This window comes from Sceloporus occidentalis, unplaced genomic scaffold (genome assembly GCF_023333645.1).
Source record: "Sceloporus occidentalis isolate IW3139 unplaced genomic scaffold, rSceOcc1.0.p SCAF_10, whole genome shotgun sequence".
NCBI lineage: Eukaryota > Metazoa > Chordata > Lepidosauria > Squamata > Phrynosomatidae > Sceloporus > Sceloporus occidentalis.
The window spans coordinates 4809645-4832274 of record NW_028316990.1 but is presented as its reverse complement, the minus strand read 5'-3'; the positions used below and the strand labels follow the sequence as shown (position 1 = coordinate 4832274).

Sequence of the window (22630 nt, the reverse complement as noted above, 5' to 3'; positions counted from 1 at the left end):
TAAATACAGCACAAGCTTTTCCAGCCCAGGTTATCTGAGTGCATTTATTTTCATTTGCAAGGAGGAAAAGAGGCACTTGGCTGCCTGCCTAGCAGTGTTATGACTGTGGCGAGGAAGAGGGGGAAAGCAACATTCATCTCACTGTCTCCTTTACATGGCCAGTCTGTGGCTATGTCTGCCGGCTATTGACATATGGAGAGCATGGGGGGCAAAAGGGTGCCTTAAGATGTCGAATCACAACTAATCGCAAGAGCTGAGCTGATTTTTCCAGTTAAGGTGAAGCTTCGTGCTGGTTGCCTAAGGGCAGGAAGGCTTTTGTTTTGCAGGGAAGGAAAAAAAACACATTTGCCTTTACAGGGTGCATCTGCACTACAAAAATAATCCAGGTTGACACCATTTTAATTGCCACAGCAATTAAGTTTAAGTAACCACTGAACACTTGGAAATGTGTCTTCCTTTTTTCCAGTCAGGTACAATTAATATAAAGATAGAAAGGTTACAAGAACGCATATTTTAATTGCATATTTTCCTACATTGTAGCTCATGAGTGGTTCAAAAGAAGAACCAATCTTTTCCCATTCAGAAACCCATATATGTCACCCTGCCTTGGGCAAGTCATACTCTCTCAGCCTCAGAGGATGGTCATGGCAAACCACCTCTGAAGAAACCTGCCAAGAAAACCCCAAGATAGGTTCGCCTTAGGGTCGCCATAAGTCAGAAATGGGCTTCAAGGTACACATCAACAACAATATGCCACATCGATGTTTTTCTTTAATTGCCATGTTGGCATTTGTTCAAGAGAAAAGGAAAACCAGAATAATTAGAAATGCAGGAGGCCAACAGAGTGTCTATTGACAATCCTGGGCACTTATAATTGTAACTTAAACCAGAGATTAAGTTCCTTTCCCGCAGTGCTATTGCAATGTTATTTTCAGTTATGGCTTTGGATCCGTTTCCAATCACAAACCAATGGAGATATTCTTCTTTTCCATCTGCCAACTCACCATAAAACCAAGAAACGCCAATGGCTTCCACTAGGACAGCAAACAAGATGGACGTTCCTGCGGCGAAAGTGTCGAGCAGAGTAAGGACATAGATTCCACTCTAAGCAACAATAAAGAAACATCCAATAAGATGCAGGACCCAACATTTCCAGACTGCCATCAAATACCAAAAGCTCTCAGTAAATGAATGTTAATTTGCGTAATTCCCTATGCACCTAAACGACTAGTTTTTGCACAAGGAGGGCTTGATCCAACACTAAGGAGAACAGTAATACTTTTGGCTAATGACTCTTTTGTTTAATACTTTTGATTGTCCTGGCCTACAATCAAATATCTTGCAATGAGGAGGAAGATATAAATTATACTCATACATAATTCTTTATAATCAACAAATTAAAAAAATGGAAGGTTAAAGAAATGGTATAGTGGTTCAAGCATTGGACTATATCTCTGGAGACTATGGCCTGTTACAGACGGGCATAAAGTATGTCCCTAGGACGTACTAGGGTTAGGAAAGGGCATCCATTCCGGATGCCCTAACCCTAGTACGTCCTGGGGACGTACAAAATGGCGGCGCCCATTCTACATGGACGCCGCCATGGAGACGTCACCACCGCGCTGCCTCCAAATGGGGCGGCGTGGAAGTGACATCCCGGCGCCGCGCAAGGGCGCCTGGGGCGCCCTTTCTGCGTAGCAGGAAGGAGCTCCATTTTGGAGCTCCTTCCAGCTTTGCGTCGCTGGCACAGCCTTCAGACGACTGCGGCAGCGACACAAAGCAGAAAGGGGCCAAGCGGCAGGAGCGTGTGTTCTCAGCATCCCCGCTGCATGAAGCCCCAAGGACAACCCTTTCCTGGCCACGGGGAAGCAGCCTTTTGCCGCTTCCCCGCGGCCTGGAAAGCGGCGGATTGGGGCCTCAGAGGCTGCCGTTGTGGCAGCTGAGGCCCCGATCCGGCGGGGAAAGGGCCGGGTACATGCTGACCCAAAAAGGTGGTCTGTAACGCACCTATATCTCTTCCAGCAGGCCTTTCCTGAATAGATGCCTGGCCACCAAAAGAAAACATAAATCATTGACCCCTTGATTTGTCCACAGTCACTGTTTATTTGTTATTATTGTTATAGAATTAATTATGTTTTAAATTATAAATGGTTTAATTGTATTTAAAGGGGGGGTTGGGTTATGTTACGGAATGTACTTTTAATGTTGTAAGCCGCAACTTGCGTTGCACAGAGGGGCGGAATAATAATAATAATAATAATAATAGTAATAATAATAATAATTGGAGACCAGGGATTGGATCCCTGGTCAGCCATGGAAACCCTCTAGGTGACCTTGAGCAAGTCACACACTCTCAGCCTCACAAACCTCTATGATAGGTTTGTCTTAGGGTTGCCATAAGGCATTAACGACTTGAAGGCACACAACAACAACAACAAAAGAAAGGGACACAAGGCAGCTCCAGATGGCTAAACAGTTTTTACACCTGTCCAGCCTGTTCGATGCCAATAGAAAACATATGACTATTGTGTGGTTATTTTAAAACAAAATAAAATATGGAAATATAAGGCACTGCTTTCTGTTTTGTACATAATTGACGTCAGTTTGTTATGTGTCATCATGCATTTGCAGATGGAGCAAGGATGGAATTGAACAAATCAGTTCAAACAAGAATTAAATACAGGTGTTCTTTCTGTTCAAAAGCTATAGGCTAAAGATCATGACTGGTGAGTGTCAATAAAAAGCCACAGATATTGCAAAGATACTCTTTTCCTGCTAATTTTCTTTGTTTTTAAATATCATAACACTATTTAAATAAACAAAATAGTCTGCAAAACAACAATTAAATATTGTAGGCAAGTGAACTAAGGCCCTGTCTGCACTGGAGCAGGAGAAGTCTGGAATATCCTGCCTCTGGATGAATGAATATTTTCACCATTTTTCTAATCCCTGCAAGAAAGGTGTTGCAAGCTCTACAGTTTTTGAAATCTAATTCTACTTTAGGATTTAACTCTGTGCAGCAGAATGGGTCTGGGGTTGTGTGTGTGTATATGGTCAGTCACGACTTGACAACCTTGTTGTTAGGGACATGGACAAGATATGACTATCACACTGTTTAGAGTGATCTATCTGTTCAGAGTGACCTATTTACCAGACTGATCTTTCCAGAAAAGTTTTTTAAAAGTTGGATGTGGGGAAAGAAATGCTTCTGCTGTTATGACCACTTTACTTTTGGGGTAACTGAGATAGTCCTCCAGCATTTCTGTTTTTTGCTTGCTGCTCTCTCCAAATATTTCAGAAATTTCCTCTCACTTTTTTGTCAACTGCAAAGGGGCCTAAAAACAACAACAGGTGGACATTTCTGCTACAATGCTACTACTGTACATGCAATGTTTTTCCAAAGGTTATACTTACACTTGTGATGCAGAAGAGAGCAAGAAGGAACGTGCCAAAAGAGACACAGAATGTGAAAAGTTTCCGGCGCCTTTTTATGATCTGGAAGTCATCTGCTAAGCCTGTGATGACAGCTTCCATGCCCCCCATCTAAGAAGGAAGAAAAGAAACAAACTCAAAGCCATCCATTACCAACATCAACAACAAGAACTCTTCTGGAATCATTTAAGAATTGGCTGGCTGGAACAGACCAAGGCCCTTCTAGTAGATCATTTTCTCTCCACCTCTGACCATTGCAAGAGCTAAGGTGACTTGGGGAAATTCAAAAGCAAGAAGAGGTGGAGAATGCAGTCTTCTCTTGTAAGACACCTCAGGGTCTGATAGTGAAAGAAATCCTTTCCCTGGAGTTGGGAAGTTCTATTAAAAGCTATAGACAGGGTTATAGCTTCTGGGAAGGGGGACAAAAATGAAGGTATTGCCTCCAAATAAGAATTCTGTCCCCTCACCACTCAATGACATTTGCCTTCAGTTCCCAGATTTCTAGCACTGCAGTAACTGAGGCCATGTCCACATGGACCAAATAAATCATCCTTCCTCCATTTTTACAGCGATGAGACAGGACAATGTGGGGACAAACCCCTGCGTCTGGTGACAACTGTCCAGACAACCTCCAGACAACACAGGGAGACCAGATGTTATAACAGCAAAGGAGGACAAGGCACCGCAAAATGTATGTCATTCAAGAAAAACGTAGGACATTACGAAATAAAAGCTTAAAACACTTACAGAAATATAAATTCATGTTTCTTAGCCATGCCCAAATTGGAGGACATTTTGGAATTCCTCCTGGACAGAAGGGTTAAATGTAGGACATGTCCTGGAAAAGGGGAATGTCTGGTCACCCTAAGACAACATCCACCCAGTTCAGTGCCGAACCCTCCATATACCTCCATTAAAACATTTTTAAAACCTCACTTTTTGATCCAGATCTTCCCAGAAGATCCACAGCCCTCTGTTGTAAAACCAGATGGCTGTTTGCAACATATCCCAGTGTGCCACTGGCAAACCTCTGAGATCCGAATGAGGTACCCAGACTGTGATGGATGCTGGGTCCTTCGTTCTGACCTCAGGGCAAGTGATTCTCCAAACAGCTGCCCAGAGGGCCTTGACAATGGCAGGAATTGGAGCAGCTCTGGTGCCAGAATACTTCAGGCCATTCCTGGAGTATTCTGACCAGTGCAGACACAACCATAAAGTGTCAGTCAGGCATTTACAGATACAGTTTAGGCATTGGAAGCAAAAGGGCAGACAAGTGTAGCTTGGGAATGCAAACACAGCAAGTAGAAGAGTCCTAGGTGTGAACAATTTTCAGTGTCTCACTATCTGCAATGCTAGAAAGAAATCTTTTTAGGGGAGAATTCTTATTTTGAAGGGGCAATGCCCTCATCCTTCACCTACTGATCAGAGTGTGATTAATGTGATTAATACAGAGACTCTTAACCTGGGGCCTGTGGATCAATTTCTGCAAACTTAGATGGGTGAAAAATTAAATCACTTCAGTTCCTTTCCAATGTTATGTATTCTGCTGTATGCATTTAAAAACATTTTTCTGAGAAGGGATCCATACATTTGACTAGACTGCCAAAGGAGTTGGGTTCATGACACTAAAACATCTGAGAACCTCTGGTTTAATACTTAAAGAAAACCATATTAAGCTAATGAACAGAGCCCACATCCTGTTGCAGTGGATTTCATCAGTTTAATTGTGCATTTTGCAAGTTTTTTTAAGTTTCTTTGTCTTGAATTAATTATAAGTGATTTTCATCATGGTTCAAGATGTAGTATTATAAGAACACTCATACACCCACGGAGTCTCTCTATCTACTCTTGCCACAATGTGTATTTAATCAATAACAAACATTTTCCTCCATTGTCTTTAATAAAAGCAAGAAAGCCTGGGAGGGGAGTTTATGCAAAGGGATCCTGTAGCACCTTTGAGACTAAGGAAAAGAAAGAAGTTGGTAGCATGAGCTTTCATAGACTTGAGCCTAGTTCCTCAGATGCATGCATGAGGAAGTAGGCCCAAGTCTACCAGCTTTATCACACTTGTGGGCAAACAGGATTTAAATGAGGGTTAAACTAGAGAAAACCAGGAAATGCCTGATGTTTATCACATGACATTTCCTGGGTTTTCTCTGGTTTAACTCTTGTTTAAATCCCGTTTGCTCGCTAGTGTGATAAAGCTCTATGAAAGTTCATGTGACCAACTTCTTTCTTTCAGTTAGTCTCAAAGGTGCTACAGGATCCCTTTGCATAGTGATTTTCCAAACATGGCTATGCCTTTGATTTGTGAGTGTGCCCCTAGAGCAGCAGTTCTCAACCTGTGGGTCGGGACCCCTTTGGGGGTTGAGTGACCCTTTCACAGGGGTCGCCCAAGACCATCAGAAAACACATATTTCCGATGGTCTTAGGAACTGAAACACCGCAATTTTATGGTTGGGGGTCACCACAACATGAGGAACTGTATTAAAGGGTCACGGCATTAGGAAGGTTGAGAACCACTGGGTTAGAGGAAGTACTTCAACCTCTTGATGAAGTTGGTTTATGGTAACCATGGCTGGAATCCTTTTGATGACAACCAATGTGCACACATAGTTCCAGGTCACATGCAACTGATAAGTGAGAATAGGGATGGAAAGAACGTTCAATGTCCTCATTTCCCCCTATATCTACACTCTTACCCACTGGTCATGGACAGGTTAAAGATGCTGGTATATTAAAGATATTTTGTTTCCACCAAGGGGGAAAAGACTGAGTGCCTTCAAGAGCTTTTCTACTCGTTGAGAATTCTTACTATGGAACAGCAAGAGTGACCCTAAGCATCACAATCACTTGGCATACTTTTGTTTAGAACCTCTCAATGCTTTCCCAAGAATTGAATGGGCTTTTGATTTAAATATAGACAGGATACAAACTTTGGCGCCACTTCAGAGTTGAGATGGAGAGGCTTTGAGTGTTGTTACAGTACTCCATGTTTAGGTCAGGTCTACAGTCGCAGCCAAGTTCTTAATTATCAAATAAATGTGAAAAATACATTCAAAATTTTCCTCATTTTGCTCCCCTGGGATCTTAAAAGAATTGGCTGTGAAATTATGTTTAGGCCAATAATTTATGATATCATCATCATCATCATTATCATCATGTCCTTTGGGATAATGGGACTCAAGGTGGCTTACAAAATTTAACATACTAAGAACAAACACAACGATTGTACCTGTTTCGATCCAAGAACAAAAGAAATGACCAAAACGTAATAGTTCAGAAAAAGAGGAATACTCACAGAACTGTCAATGCCCAGTGTAAGCAACATGATGAAAAACACAATTGCCCAAAAAGTTGATCCTTTCAGTGTTGAAATTGCCTCTGGATAAAGGATGAAAACTAATCCAGGTCCTGATGAAGAAAAAAAGAAAAGACTTGTCTCCTAATTTTATAAATATAAGATAAGTGCTCTTAACTAATCTAGATCTACATTTCTGTCTGTCTGTCTGTCTGTCTGTCTATCTATCTATTATTGGTGGTGGTGGTGTTATTTCTTCAGATTGGATAGATTAGCTATGTTCACTCTAGTTCAGGATATTATCATCCAGTGCACTCTGCATTATTGGATTTACCGTGTTGCAATGCTTGTAATTTGTCAGTAGGTGTCACTGTACTCTACCTGCACACCAATAGCAATACTTGGTGATAAAATAAAACACTTTTGGCTAGTGGGAAAGAAAGAACACGCTTTGGAAATAGTCAATCTATTCTCAGTTCTTCGTGACAACAGGAAAAGAAAACTTAATGGTTCAGGATGACTAGGCGACACACATTTTTCAATGGAAGGGATGACTAAGAAAAGAAACTGGATTAGAAGACAAAGCCAGCGACAGACTTCATGGAGGCCACTTCATGCTCATCTCCTCCACTTTACTCTTTTCATCAAAAAGATTTATATGGCAGGCAATTGTGATTTTGAATCAGAGCCTGTAGCCAGTGTTTGGCTCTGTTTTGTATTTAATGCCCACCATCTTATATTAGCTCAAATGCAGTCCCTAAAATGTATAGCTTTGTTCTCTTTCCATGCTCCAGGGAAACTATACAGAGCAGTGAGTAACTAAATGGATGCTGTGGGGGCAACGGTTTGAGCTGGACTTCAGTTGCTGCTTCATTCCACTTTATATCTACCATCATCCATCATCCATTTTAGAGGCTGACATAGGAATGGACCCATCTTGAACCTATAGAATCTTGTAAACTGAACTGCCATGCTAATCCCTGATGCTTTGAAAGGGGAAAATCTAACATGGGCCTCATTCCCACTACCTTTTAGATCAGATCATGAATTGGTTTGAACCGGTTCAAATAACCCTGGTTCCCACTTAATCCGAATCATTGAAGTGATTCCAAGGGGGGGGGGGCATGTGCTTGATGCATTTAACCTGCGTCTTTTTCACACTGATTTTCCCCGCTTCTTTTTCAATAAATTGAATCTGCACAAATGTGAACCACATGCGGATTGGAATCGATTCAAATTTCCCCTTTGGCCTGCTGGAACTGAATCATTTTGAATCAATTCATTTGTGAATGGGAACCACAAGTGGATTATATTGGAAGGAAAAAATGCAATCAGGGCAAACGTAGTGGGAACCACGCTCCGCTGTCAAATCGATTCATGGATTCGGATCGCACACCGATTTATCTGTAAGTGGGAATGGGGCCATGGATAGCTTGTACCCCACAAATGTTTCAGTACAAATACAAGCCTATATTTTATAAAAGGAGGGAGGAGATTTTCAAGTAGGTCCTGCCAAGTGAAATAAGGGATAAAGCTCCTGCCTCTTTAATGATTGTGTAGAAGAAGGGATTTTTGTAAGTATTGCTTTTAGTGAAAGTAATGCCTGCTGAGTTTTCCTTCTACAAAATTATTAAAGGGACAGGTGACCTGTCTCTTATTCCACCTGATAACCTTTACTTGAAGGGAACAAACAAGTGCAATCCATTCAGTTAGACCTCCAAGTGCAAACAAGGCTTCCCAGATCTTGGAAAAGTTCCTATTTTGGATTGCAATCCCAAGAAGTGTGCCATTTCTGGAATTTATACTCAACCCACCCACCTTTTCCCATGCTCTCTGTGTTCTGCATGTTCCCTATCTATCTGTCTATCCATCCGTAAATGGTGTATTTAACCAGAAACAAAGAATCTGGTACAACTCTTTGCTAAACAAAGGGAGGCAAGTGTCTCATGAGGTTTGAAAGAGATGTTTCCATTCTAACCAGGAGGGAGAAGACATCCTACCTTCAGTGGCCACATCTTGAATGTCAACTTTGTATTCATGTGCCATATAGCCCAAGATAGAAAAAATGGCAAACCCCGAGATGAAGCTGGTGACACAGTTGATAGTACTGGTCATCAGGGCATCCCTAAAGGAGAACAAGAAATAGCAACAGAAAGAAAGAAAGAAAGAAAGAAAGAAAGAAAGAAAGAAAGAGTCACCCATTTGTGCCATGGTAAATATACTCAAATTACAGGATAAGAGCAATTATGCAGGGAATTGTTCCATTTTCCCCCCTTCTTTCTGTCTCCTTTTAAAGGCACGCTTCCAAGTGATTGGTTCTGACTAACAGTAATCTGATTGTGAAAGACAGATGTTTGCCATTTGGAGAGCCAGGGGTGATTACAGGTGTCACTTCTACTACAAACTAATGGTCATTAATTATCACCAAGGAAATCTTGCATGCAGCCCTAAAGCCATTGAATGGCAAATTCAAATCAAAAGCAGACAAAATAGTAAGTTGTTGAAACCAAAGCATGGTTCTCTGACTTCATTACAGAAAGATCTCAAGCTGGTTTGTTGTTATTACATAGGGACCTTCATATTAACGCTAATTTATGGCAATCCTATCATAGAGTTTTCTTGTATAATTGTAGAATCATTAAATCTGAAGAGCTGGAAGGGGTCATAAGCATCTCCTAATCCAATCCCATCATGCAGGAATACACAACCAAAGCAATCCTGAAAGATACCCATCCAACCTCTGGTTGGAGTTCCCCAGAGACAGCTAATCCACTATGCTCCCAGGCAATCTATTCCACTGCTGAACATAGTAAAGAACTTCTTTCTAATGTTTAGGTGGAATCTCTTCTCGTAATTTGAAGACTTGTGTACCAGTTTTTGCAACAGCAGAAAACAAGCTCACTGTCCTCTACATGACATCCCTTCAGATATTTAAAGATAGCAATCCTGTCGCCTCTCAGTCTTCTCCAAGCTAAACACCCCCAGCTCCCTAAATTGTTCTTGGTAGAGCTTGGTTTCCAGAACTTTGATCAACTTGGTCACTCTTTTCTGTACATGTTCCAGCTTGTCAATATCTTTTCTGAATTGTGGTGCCAAGAACTAGAACTATTCCAGAACAAGGTGGCTCTGCTACTTCCCTTGATCTGTACTCATACTTCTGTTGATGCTGCCTATAAACCTAAACATCTCATTGATTTTTTTTGACATTTTGGCAAAATTGATTCAGAATAGGTTCACCATGAAAAGATTATCCAGTGGATTTCCACAGCTGAAATCATGTCTCCCAGGGTCTTAGCCCAATACATGAACTACTACACTACATAAGTTGGTATCCAATTCTGATGGATACAGCTGTGCTGTATTTGTTTCTAGCTTGCAGAAGAGAACTTGCATATGCATTGCCACAGTGCATGGTTACATACTGTATGTGGTTGTGCATTGCACACAATCGCTCATTGTGTACACACCATGACAACTGCACACTGTATATGGTTGTGTCTTGCACATGGCTGTACATGGATATACATGTGCATAGGACATGATGGTGTATAGATGAATACACACATTGTACATGTATATGTGCACACCTTTTCGGTTATGCATTCAGTTGCTCGGTGTCGCAATTCACCATTGAGGGAACCTGGTATAACTGCTTCATAAAACTCATTGAGCATACAGTTATGTTCCATGTCCCTGATGTAGGATCTCGACCACTGTTTTAAGAAGCGTGAAAACCTGAATACTTCTATGCAGGAACACCCTAAAATCATCCAGTTATGGGTAGAGATAGCTTAGCCCAAATAGTTGTGATGCTTCCATTTTGAAATGCTCTTCTCTAGGAAACTCTCCTGATGCCAAATTTAATTACTTTCTGATATCAGTCAAAGATCTTGATATTTACCCAGGACGTCTAATCTTTTTATTTCTTAACTCCAATAACGTGGTTCCGTGCTGTTCTTATTGTTTTCACCTCTCCGGCTGGCTTAGTGCTATTTCAAAATTTTAACTTGATTTAATGCTGCATTTTCCTTTTTGTTGAATTGCAAGAGACTTTGGAAATTATAAAATTAAAAAGTTCTGCGTCTCTTCATATATAAGAGGAGAACAACACCCTTGGGAATGAACGCTGTCTTTCTGGAATAATATTATCCCATTATCCATCCCCCGTCTATATGTAGGAATAGAAACATTTTTAAGAGAATAAAATGTTCTAATTAATTTATCCAAACAAACAAACAAATAAATAAACAAGACAGATTGCAATTGTCTAAGCATTTCAATGGTATCTGTCTTACCTGTAACAATTGTTGTTAAATTCATTGTAGCTGGCAAAAGCAATTAAGACCCCGAACCCAGCTCCTAAAGAGTAAAATATCTGTGTAGCTGCATCAATCCATACCTGCATAAAGGAAACAGAGCACTGTCATCTTAACCATCTTCTCTCTCCTTGTTTTAACGATAACATGAGATAAAAGGAAACAAGCAAACCAAAAACAAAAGAGAAAAAAGATGACCTTCTTAGACGGATGAACAAGAAAACTCAGAATGGCCTCTAGATTTGACTACCGTAGTGGTTTATATATTGGGCTATCCTTGAACAGCTTATCTGGCTGTTAAGCAGGATCACTGAATCATAGAATTGGAACAGACCACAAGGACCATCCAGTCCAACTCTCTGCCATGCAGGAATACACTATCAAAGCATCTATGGAGATAACATTTCATCAATTCTTAAAGTATGCCATTGCTTGTTAGTCCATTTGGACTATAGTGTAGTGTATGTTCCTGGTGCTTCCCTTAAAAACTTTGAACAACTTCAGTCCTGGCAAGGTGAAGGATTGACTTCTTGAGTGTGAAAATGCCCAAATATTATCTTAGCCATTCCCTCAGACTTCCCAGCTTCCAAAATGAGATACTGGTGAACAAACAGAGGGACTCTTCTGTAGTGATATCCCTACATATATCATATTTAATGTCATATTTGATGTTCTTCCAGCCACAGATCTTTACATTTGTCCAGACCATCCAGCTTTGTCAACTGAATTTTCTGAATTCTTTTTTCCCCACTGCCTTTTCATACACTTTATTTACACTGCTGCGGTTGCTTATTTATGAACATAGCTCTGTTTAATGAATTAGATCAGCGGTTCTCAACCTGCGGGACCACTTTCACAGGTATTGCCTAAGACCATCAGAAAGACGATCAGTTGGGGGTCACCACAACATGAGGAACTGTATTAAAGGGTCATGGCATTAGGAAGGCTAAGAACCACTGAGCTAGACTGACACTGATATAGGTGCCTGCAAATAGGTTGGTATAATGACCTTTAGTGAATGAAGATGAGAGGTAGATACATCAAAACATTGGTTGGAGAGGTCTTCCATGAATGGAGAGTCCAACCTTTCAGAACAGTTTTTTTTGGAGAGAGCTAGAGGAGATACAAATCAAGAAAGATCACCTCCTTCCCTTTTAATAGGAAAAGGAATTCTCTGAATGGTAGGCTTACTGAAGATGGAAGGAACCTTTCTATCCATGGAAGGATGAGTGAAACCTTGCCTGTTTGAAGGACTATGTGCCTACAAGGGGCAACAGAATTAGAGACAGATAGTCAGTTCCAAATTTGTCTAGACGAGGTCTTCTTCACTTCTACTCTGAGGCCTCCATCTTTCCCAGACATGTAAGCCAGCACAGCATCCTAACATTATCTACCTATCTGTAGATGGAGTACTCCCCACCTACCCCAGTTAGTCTTTCCAACAGATTTAACCCAAGAACGTTCTCTGAAACTGTTGGATGTTCCTACTGAGTACAGTGATGCTTGTGGGATGGTGGATCCTATGACTAGGTCCCTAAAGATGTCCAACATTGCTAATCTCTGGAATTGGCCTATATCCTCCTGATGTTATCAGAATTGAACAATGAGCAGTGAATCATCTCTAAAATGCTTATAACAGGAAGCTGTAACCTCATTGATTACAAGCAATGAATGAATTGTTGTGAAACACAAGTCTATAGCATTTGAAATTATATATCTGTTCCACAAAAGGAGCCGCAAGAATGACTCAATTAAATCTGAGATGTCAGGAAGAGTGTGTGTCTCTTCTCCATTGTTCTCCATCAGGAGCTTCCTGAACATGTTTCAGTGTCTGTGGATTCCCTCACTGTTTTCTCTTCCCTACACTATAAATCTGCCATTTATTATGTGTAAGCAAGAATTAGACACTAGCAAAATACCATAGTAACATTTGCAGCAATGTCGTCACTAAAGATTAGAGGGAGAGACTGGCTGGCACCTCTTGGAAAAATATTTGGCAAACTAGAAATAGTTTGAGAAAGCAGTACAGCTCAATAATAGTGTTGTTGAAGTCAATACATAGCAGTTCTGCAGAGTCAACATTTCAAGGTCTGTAGCTTGGGCATATTTGATCGCTGACAGCATTTCCTCACAGAGAGACTTTCAGAGAGATAGCTGCATTGGTCTTTTTCAATATATATATAAAAGGTAGGCTTGTAGCACCACAAAGGCTATCTGATTTATTTCAGCAGAAGTCTTCATTTTTCACATGCATCTGAAGGTGGACCAACAACGATAAATTGGTTGTTGTGCAAAGGGACCTTGTAGCACCTCTGGGACTGTAGCATAAGTGTTCATAGACTTTGTCTATGATGCATCTGAGGAAGTAGACTAAAGATGCATCTACATGGTAGAAATAATGCAGTTTGACACTCCTTTAAGTGCTGTAGCTCCATTCTATGGAGTCCTGGGACCTGCAGATTTACAAGGTCTTTAGCCTTCTCTGACAAAGAGTGCTGGTGCCTCAGAAAACTACAATCCCAGGATTTTGTAAGATGGAGTAATGACAGTTAAGTGAAGTCAAACTGCATTATTTCTACATTGTATAGATGCTCTCTAAGTATACGAAAAGGTATATATAATGTCTTTGGCTCCGTAAGCTTTAAAAGTGCTACAAGATCCCTTCGCAGATTGATATTCCAGACGATCATGGTTATATCTCTAAATGAATTGGTTTGTCTTTAAGGTGCCAGAAGGTTCCTTTTTAGACTCAAAGAAGAGAGTTAGCTTTAGTTCAAAGTGCACACGTCATGTATGAAGGATGAGAAAGAAAATGGTAGACTAGAACAGCCAAGAAACTTAAATTGTCAGAAAGGAGGTGGGAGGACAGGGATCCATTATACTAGTGGTGGTGGGGAATTAACTAGAACTGGATATGGACTGGTGGTGGGATCCAAAATATTCACTAGGAGAGGAACTCCAACTTAGAAAGTCTCATCTGTCTGATTCTTGGGTTTCTTCCCCTGCTCCCCCATTCAGCAGGTTTCCCAGACACCTTATGTATCATTTTTAGGAGGCTGAAGAAGATGCTGAGTGAAGGAGGAGATAGGCGAATCTACTTCTGTCATCCCAGTTGCACATATGGTATATACTTGACTATAAGTCAATCTCATGTATAAGTCAAGGGTAGGTTTTGGGGCCAAAATTATGGATTTTGATATGACCCATGGATAAGTCGAGGGTAAAATTTAGGGCCATAAAGGATGAAGCAAAGGAAAACAATGCCAAAGAACGTACAAAATTCCAGGAACCATAACTGTTTATGCCCTTATTAAAAGCTGGATTGATGGGAGAACAGAGAGAAGTCAGTGCCTCCAGGACAGATTGCTCTCTTACTTTTCAACAGGGGATGGTCCATGAGTTAAAGTACAATACTTACATTGACCCAAGGATAAGTCGACTCAGGTTTTTGGGGTCACTTTTTTGACTAAAATTTAAAGTCTTATACATGAGTATATACTGTAATTGGGTTCATTTCGATATTTGCACACTTGAATCATGATCAAACATATTAGCTTTTTCAAAACCAGCCAAGATTACTTCCTAAACATGCACTTTAAAGAAAAACAAGCATCCTATCTCATATTTGTAACAAAAAAATTGAAATAATTGGATGGATAAACTTTTTATTATGATTTCTCTTTAATTGTCTTTTCAATTATAATCTCTCTCTCTCTCTCTCTCTCTCTCTCACACACACACACACACACACACACCATCCACCTATAAACAAAAACTAGTGTCCAAACAGATTACTTACTGTGGCTTCTTTTAATCTTCTCAAATCTATGCTGAGGTATGCTTTGATTCCATCAAATGCACCAGGCAAAGTCAGTCCACGGATTAACAGTACAGATATCACAACGTAAGGCAATGTGGCTGTAATCCATACAACCTGCAAGATGAGACCAACACAATTTTGATCCTTATTTTGGTAGCTATTACTACAATGGGCTTCAATCTGATGGTTGATTCCCTTTGGGGAAGCAATGCTCATCAGTAAGAACATGCTAAGTCTATACCCATGGAAGCCATATTTATGCAACATTTCTACTTGACATGGGAAGAAGAACTAGATTAAGGTCATGTTTTCTTTGGTCCTTTGTTTTAAAAATGCAGATCCAAGATTATATCGTATCTTCCCCTTTCATTATGTGGGCTCTCTAAGGATGTTATCTGGGACACCGATACTAATGGGACTGGAGAAATCATCTAAACAGGACATTTTTCTGTCTTCATTACTGTTCAGTTTCTCATGCTCTTCTTCAAGGAAAGTTGAAGAAGAAGAAGAAACGATCAGTACACACTCTTTCTAAATGCCATTCACAAACTACACTTATTTACACACTACTCTCTTATATAATGACACAACAAACTGGCTTATAGTGATGAGAATAAGAGTGCATAACCTTTGGGCTTTCACACTACCCTCCTCCTCCTTTTCATTCCTTCTCATTCCAGACTAACCAGATTTCCCCATAATTCTAATTTTCCTGTGGCCTTGGGAAATTGGAAAGTTAATATTCTACTATATGCGGATGATATGGTCCTTTTGGCACAAAATTTAATAGGTATGAGTTGAGAAGATTATTAACTGCTCAACTGGTCAGATAAAGTTGTGTTACACTACTTTAATTCTGCAATGCAGATACAGCCAGAGTCATGTTTTGTCTTCACACAGAACTATATCTACTCTAGGATATTTTCATCTGCACAGCTATAAACAGCATCAGGAAACTACAGCCACTTGCTACATACTGCTCCCTCCAACACAAATTGCCTCCTGACACAAAATTTAATCCAAACAAATGCACAGATTTTTGTCGTTGGGGTATTTTTGGTTCCAGCCAATCTAACATACTGGGAGGGAGGAAAATGCCCTGTGCCAATTTTTGTTGAACCACAATGTAGCAAAGCAGTTCATTTGGAGAAAATCATCCCCCCCCCCCCCACTGGGGGAGAACTGAAACTATTGGAGTCAGGAAATATCTTACAATACCTTGCATGTTCTGTTTTAGAATGGTTTCGCTTATTTTATTTTTATGACATGATGTGTTTTCTGGCTTTAGATGTTTGGGTGGAACCTGCTTGATTCTTCTCATACAAATGATCCTTTGGATACGGGGCATTTGTATGCCTCGCAGAATATTGTTATTCTCCTTGGAATCTCTAAAAACATTACCGTTCACACAATGCAAGTTTATTTTCTTTAAAATAAAAACCCTAGAGCAGAAGTGGGCAACTATGGTGGGTCTAGGGGCAGGTTTCCTGTTCCTAAGGCCCTTTGAGAGCTGGGTGGACTTGCAAAAATGCCCTCAGAAGAAAAAAAAGAACAGAAGTGGGCAAAAGCCCAATTGTGCTTTGGGGTAAAAAAAAAATAAGTATTTTTATATTAAAATAATGTTTTTTAAAAGATGAATTCCCACTCTAGAAGGCTTTTAGTGAGTATTTTGGTGGATCATACCAAAAGATCACTCTAAAGATTCTTTAGGGTTGAGGACCACAAAAATAGCCTTGAATGACCACATGTTGCCCCAGGTCTGCACTTTGGCTGTCCCTAGAGGATGAGACATAATCCCAGATCAGTTGCAAGCAAGCCTACAATTGAAAATCCTGGATGCAATTAAAGCTTCTGCAAGAGCACCCAGATCTATCTTGTCCAAAAAAAGGGAGTAGCTGACTCATGAGCTAAACACTTGCAAGCAGACTTCACAATGTGGTCATGAACTGCTATTTCAAGATCCTATCCTGCATTGAGCAGGAGCCCCTTCCAACTCTAATTCTTTGATTCTATGAGTAGAGCATAGTCCAGAAGTCATATTGAGGAGGGAGCAAGCTTGTTTTCTATAGCTCCAGAGAACAGGACCCGGAGCAATGGATGCAAGCTTCAGGAAAAGAGATTCCACCTCAACATTAGGAGGAACTTCCTGACAGTAAGGGCTGTTCGACAGTGGAACAAACTCCTTCCTCAGAGTGTAGTGGAGTCTCCTTCTTTGGAGGTCTTTAAGCAGAGGCTGGATGGCCATCTGTCGGGTATGCTTTGATTGGGATTTCCTGCATGTCAGGGGGTTGGACTGGATGGCCCTTGTGGTTTCTTCCAACTCTACAATTCTATGATTCTATGATTCTAAGTACTCCCAAAATATAATCTTTCCCTATGTAAACAGTAGGGATGCAGAGACAGTAGGGATCCTTGATGAGAAAGGATTTTCTGATATGTTGAGACATCCACTCCTAAAAGTAGTCAGCCTCTGTTTCTGTACAAGAATGGAAGAACAAACAAAAGTGCTTTCCTCCCTTTTATGCTGTTTGTTGCTCAAAATGTATTTTGCACACGCTATGTGTTGTGCAAAATATATTGCACAAAAATATATATGTTTTGTGCAATATATTTTACAAAAAAAAAGGTGTCCTCCTCCCTCCAATCATCCAAATATATACAAATGATATCTCACCATTTCATCCATAGTGGAAGAAACCTTGAAATTTTTCAGTCTCATGTGTAAGAATTAAATAAGTGAAGATATCTGGACTGAGTACAAAAGGGGATGGTTTTGTATATGTGTTCATATACTTGTTAGAACGATATCTGTGCAAAGTTAATATTATTTGACTGCCTACAGGTGTATATAGGAAACCAAGGCAACTTGTCAAACCATAGTTCACAGTTAGACACAAAGCCAGGATGTAAAATTGGGTGCAACCTATAGAGTATGTGCAGCCCCTCAATGCCCCTCAGACCAAAAACTATGCAACCAAATTTTGGGAACAACTGCTGCAACATTTCAGCAAGAAACAGGGGAATTGTCATTAAAGCAAACATTTTGTTAGGTTGAAATGGTATATGCTGAAATTTTGTTTCAAGCAAGGCTTCTGGCTTGAGGCGGGTCCTATGTGGAAACTGGCCTTATACTTGCTGGAGTTGTCCACCCTTGATTTGCAATTGTAGTTTGAAGCTAGTTCATAAACTATAGTCTGGACTTATAGTGCTTGACGCTGCACTTAAGATGACAAACCATGGTTTCCCTGCTCTTCATGATCATTGCACGGGACTCTCAACCAATAAGCAGTGCCATACCTTTCCTGAAGTCTTCACACCTTTCCACAGGCTAAAGAAAAGGACAATCACGACCACAAAGAGGCACAGTACGAGCTGCCATCGCGGCAAGCCAATGTCCTGAATGCCACTGCTTTCATTAAGCTGCAAAACGTGCCGCCTAACCAAGAGAAAGAGAAGATCAATGGAGTGAGGTCATTTTGCTCCAAAGAGCACTTAGTTTGCATGTACACTGCAGAATGAATGCAGTTTGACACTGCTTTAAATGCCATGGATGAAAGCTCTGGAATTCTGGGTTTTGTCATTTTGTGAGACATTTAGCCTTCACTATTAGAGAGCTCTGGTGCCACAACAAACTACAAATTCCAGGATTCCATAGGATTGAACCTAAGTGGTGTCAAACTGCAATATTTCTGCAGTGTGGTAGCAGCCTAAATCATCTCCCCAACACACACACACACACACACACACAGAGTCTGATATGACATAATCCAGTCTTGGCAAAGAATGAATTGTATAGCTAGAAGAGGTCTTGAAAATCATGCAAAAGTCTAAGAAACAGGGAATAAAATAACAGGAAGCAAAACTCAGCTTTGTTGAGCATCTCCCCTTAGGCACATAGAAAGGGCATCAATAAAACAGACATGTATCACTGAAGAGGCATCAGTCAACTTCTAATGTTGGTGTGGAGAACATTTAGTGATCCAGATGTTTTGGCTTAAAACCGTCCTTGATGTCTCACCACTGACCATGATAGATAGGGCAGTTGGGAATGGTCAACTAAAATCTGTAGAAGGCCAAATGCCTCCCAATACTGGTTGAAGAGATCTGGTAGCCTTTAACATTTATGAATCCATCCTACAGAATCCCGGGATTTGTAATTTGATGAGAGGTTTAGCTTTCTGTGCTAAAGAGGGCCCAATCCCTTGAACTACATGCAAACATTTTATTTGTTTGTTTGTTTGTTTTCTATGCTGCCTTTCTCCCAAATAGGGGCCCAAGGCAGCTTACAATATACATACATACATACATACATACATACATATATATACTCTTGTTTGTATTTCTGAGCTGAGAAATTCATCACAAAAAGTGGAGAAGAACACCATCTGAAAAAGACAACCTTGGTAAGACATATCCATGCATTAACCCAGGAAATTCCAACCTAGTTACTTTTCCTTAGAATGAAGACCTAAGTCTTTAAGCCAAGAAGTGACTGAATGGGCCTTGCACCTGCTCTGGGTTTTCATCTGAAAATTTAAGGAGCTAGCCAAAGTACTCAGGCTATTTTAAGGGTAGGATTCAAAAAATCTTCTAAATCGTGACTAAAATCTGAAGTGAGCTCTCTGCCCTACTGACATAGGGTGCATCTACATGGTAGAAATAATGCAGTTCCATCTCACTTTAAGTGCTTCAACTCCATCCTATGGGATTCCTGGGATTTGTAGGTTTACAAGCTCTTTCATCTTCTCTGCCAAAGAATGCTGGTGCCTCACAAAATTAAAGATCTCAGGATTCTGGAGGATGCAGACATGGTTGCTGAAATGCGGTCTAACTGCATAGAAGATCCTCTGATAGGAAGACCCAAATTACTATATCTCATTATAAGCCTCCACCTTGGTACCCTTACAAGACTCTTGGAAGGGCAGTTGAAAACATGTGCACAGAAATATGCTGAGATTAAGATATCTCTGCAATATGATTGTTATTGGGGTTACAAACACACTATAAGAAAGACAGACCCTTAGATTACTCTTCATTGTGTATTCCATTTCTCCTTTGTGAGCGGTACTGAAAGTGTGGCCTTTATGGCGCTGTTAAAAGGATATGAAGCCTAAACAGGAAAGAGAATGTAAAAGAACATGACGTGCCTCTATGAGATGTGCCGGCTTTGTTTTTCAGTCCTGGTCTTTAAGACGGAGCCAGGAAAAACAAACCTAAACCCCCTATTCCCAAATACAAGGCAGAGAAGCCAAAGCTCCATTGAAGTCAGTCATCTAGATGAAAATGGAGCACACTGTAAGACCACTACCTTAAGAATGTTTGCCTTCCAGATGTTTTGGATTACATCTCACATAATTCTTATCTTTATAGGGGAGATGATAGGAGTTGAAGGCCAAAACATCTAGAGATCCAAGAGTTTTCCATTCTTCCCTTAGGGAAACTTAGGAGCTTGACAGATGGGCAGCTAAAAGCTGCCGTCTTTGCCCCTGGTCAGTGGCGCAGCAGCCATACACTGAAGTACCAACCCGCTCCCTCAAAAGAAGCTGCTCTAGGCAGCTTCTTTTTAGAGGCGTCACAGGCGCACTCGTGTGCCATGGTGACGCCCCTTGAGAGGAGTGCCGTTTGGGCGCTCCAATGCCCGTGCATCATGATGGTGCACCCCACATAAATGGGGGCACGCCAATATGGCGCACGGGCACTGATAGTAGGCCTGGGCATATGTGGATGCCCAGCCCTACCAAGCACTATATTCAGGCCCAGGCTGGCACAAAGTGCCCATCTATACTGGCCCTTAGTCATCCAAATGCCACTACAGCCCAAAGGAGATCTTGAAAGAGTTCCACTTCGGACTACAGCTCCAGTGGGCCTCGCTCCCACTACCTTTTAAATTGGATTGTGAATCGGTTTGAATTGGTTCAAACGACTCTGGTTCCCACTTTATCCAAATCACTGAAATGATTCCGAGATGGCGGCCATGCTCTAGACCCATTTAACCCATGTCTTTCTGATGCTGATTTTTTTCTGCTTTTTTTCTGATAAATTGATTCCGTGCAAGTGTGAACCACATGTGGATCAGAATCTATTCAAATTTCTGATGGTCCGAAAACCAGTCCATCTTTCTGTAGTGCTGCCAACTTAAACATGAAGGGCCATTCTTTGGACATCTCTCCTATGTTATCATTTAGTTTCGTAATTATACAGGAAATAAGAGGAAGCACTCCAGTTCTATCTTCACCTCTACTGGCATAATTACTGTGTAGAGAAAATAACAGAGACCTAGTTAGGCTTCTCCTCCCCTTCCCCTTACAGTTAATGGCCATCTATTATTTTTCACTTACAAGCCTGGGCTTGTAAGAATTGCACATCTCTCCACCTGGGAAGGATCCAGACATTATAGCTGAGATGCTACGTCAGCTTAGTAGAGTGTAAAGCTCAGCCAAGGGTAACTCTGCCTCCTCCTCCTCCTCACTCTCTGCATACAAATAGCTTACTAGCAGCTTCTGGTGCTTTTCTTATGTTGGAAGGTGGGGGGGGGGCAGCCAAGGTGTGTCTGGCTATGTTCTGCAGCCAAGTGCACAAAGTTGAAAACATTCTCCTTGACTTCCCAGACGTCCTCCAGATCTCCAGAAGACCTATGTTTTCCCTGTGTGTCCAGCTACAGAAACAAAACTGGACATTGACGGGATATCCCCCTCCCCTGGTCACTAAATGGCGATGAGACACACTGGCAGCTGCCAGATAGGATTCATGCACAGGCCATTGTTGCATGAAGGAGGTACTGGATACCTCCTTCCACAACTACTGTAAAAAAAATGACATACACAGATGTAATGCCAGGATATATAATAAGGATGGAAAGAATATTCAGTAGCAAAATGGGCTTCCCAAGGGTTGGGAAATTCTTATGAGGAGAAGCCTTGAGAGATGAGAATTTTCACAATTTGGGATTCTTTACATGAAAAAATCCCATGATACCGTGACCATAAGTCAAAAATTACTCAAAGGCATACCACCACCACAACATGTGTGTGTGTGTGTGTGTGTGTGTGTGTGTACACACACACATACATACATGGAATTTTTGCACAAAAATGCATTTTCTGAGCAGAAAGCAAGTTTCCATTCCTATATTCTGAAGGTGGAGACATCTTGTATCCATAGTTGAGAAAGGAATTTATACTGTCCTCCTGAAAAAACACAGTTTCCATACTGAAGAAGACACAGGGAAATCCTGGGCCAAGTGCAAAATGTTCAAAGAAGCAGAACCCATGAGGATTGATGCACACTTGTGCACTTACTCATAAAATTCAGCTGCAGGCGTAATCTTGTACTTGGAATAAGAGGTCCCAGGGACAAATGCTGAGGCGTTTCTGGGGTCCGTGCAATTTGGGCTATTCCAAGGATTGCCACATTTCGTCCAAGGCAGCTCCCCCAATGTGAATGATGAAAACAGGTAATATAGAGACCAGGCGATGATAACGTTGTAGTAGAAGCCCACATAGAGCGCTATGAGTATCACTGCATAGCCCACGCCTGGAGGCAAAGGAAAACCAGGTGACACATGCAGTTTTACATTTCATTCCACTCAGTCATTTTCATAGGGAAGGTTAATTCAATGGTTCATGCTTATAGCTCAAGAATATATGGGATTGTTCTGTGCAAAAATGGGGTCAATTTAGTGAAATTAAAGTCAGAGTAAAGAAAAGTTGAAAGGGCACTTTTTTAAAAAAATCATTAAAGCCAAGAAAGATAAAACATGCT

General features: G+C 40.9%; 1 protein-coding gene across 1 annotated transcript in view; it reads right to left on the bottom strand.

Moving 5' to 3' along the window:
- Window positions 1-22630, bottom strand: part of LOC149305758 (sodium-dependent noradrenaline transporter-like) — a 74551-nt gene that overhangs the window by 11659 nt on the left and 40262 nt on the right. The window contains exons 4-11 of the mRNA XM_089540780.1: window positions 22168-22402; window positions 18167-18305; window positions 14849-14983; window positions 11029-11132; window positions 8734-8858; window positions 6734-6846; window positions 3415-3543; window positions 1005-1104 (exon numbers count right to left, since the gene is read on the bottom strand). Of these exons, the coding sequence (XP_089396906.1) occupies window positions 1005-1104; window positions 3415-3543; window positions 6734-6846; window positions 8734-8858; window positions 11029-11132; window positions 14849-14983; window positions 18167-18305; window positions 22168-22402 (1080 nt within the window). The remainder of the gene's footprint in view (window positions 1-1004; window positions 1105-3414; window positions 3544-6733; window positions 6847-8733; window positions 8859-11028; window positions 11133-14848; window positions 14984-18166; window positions 18306-22167; window positions 22403-22630) is intronic.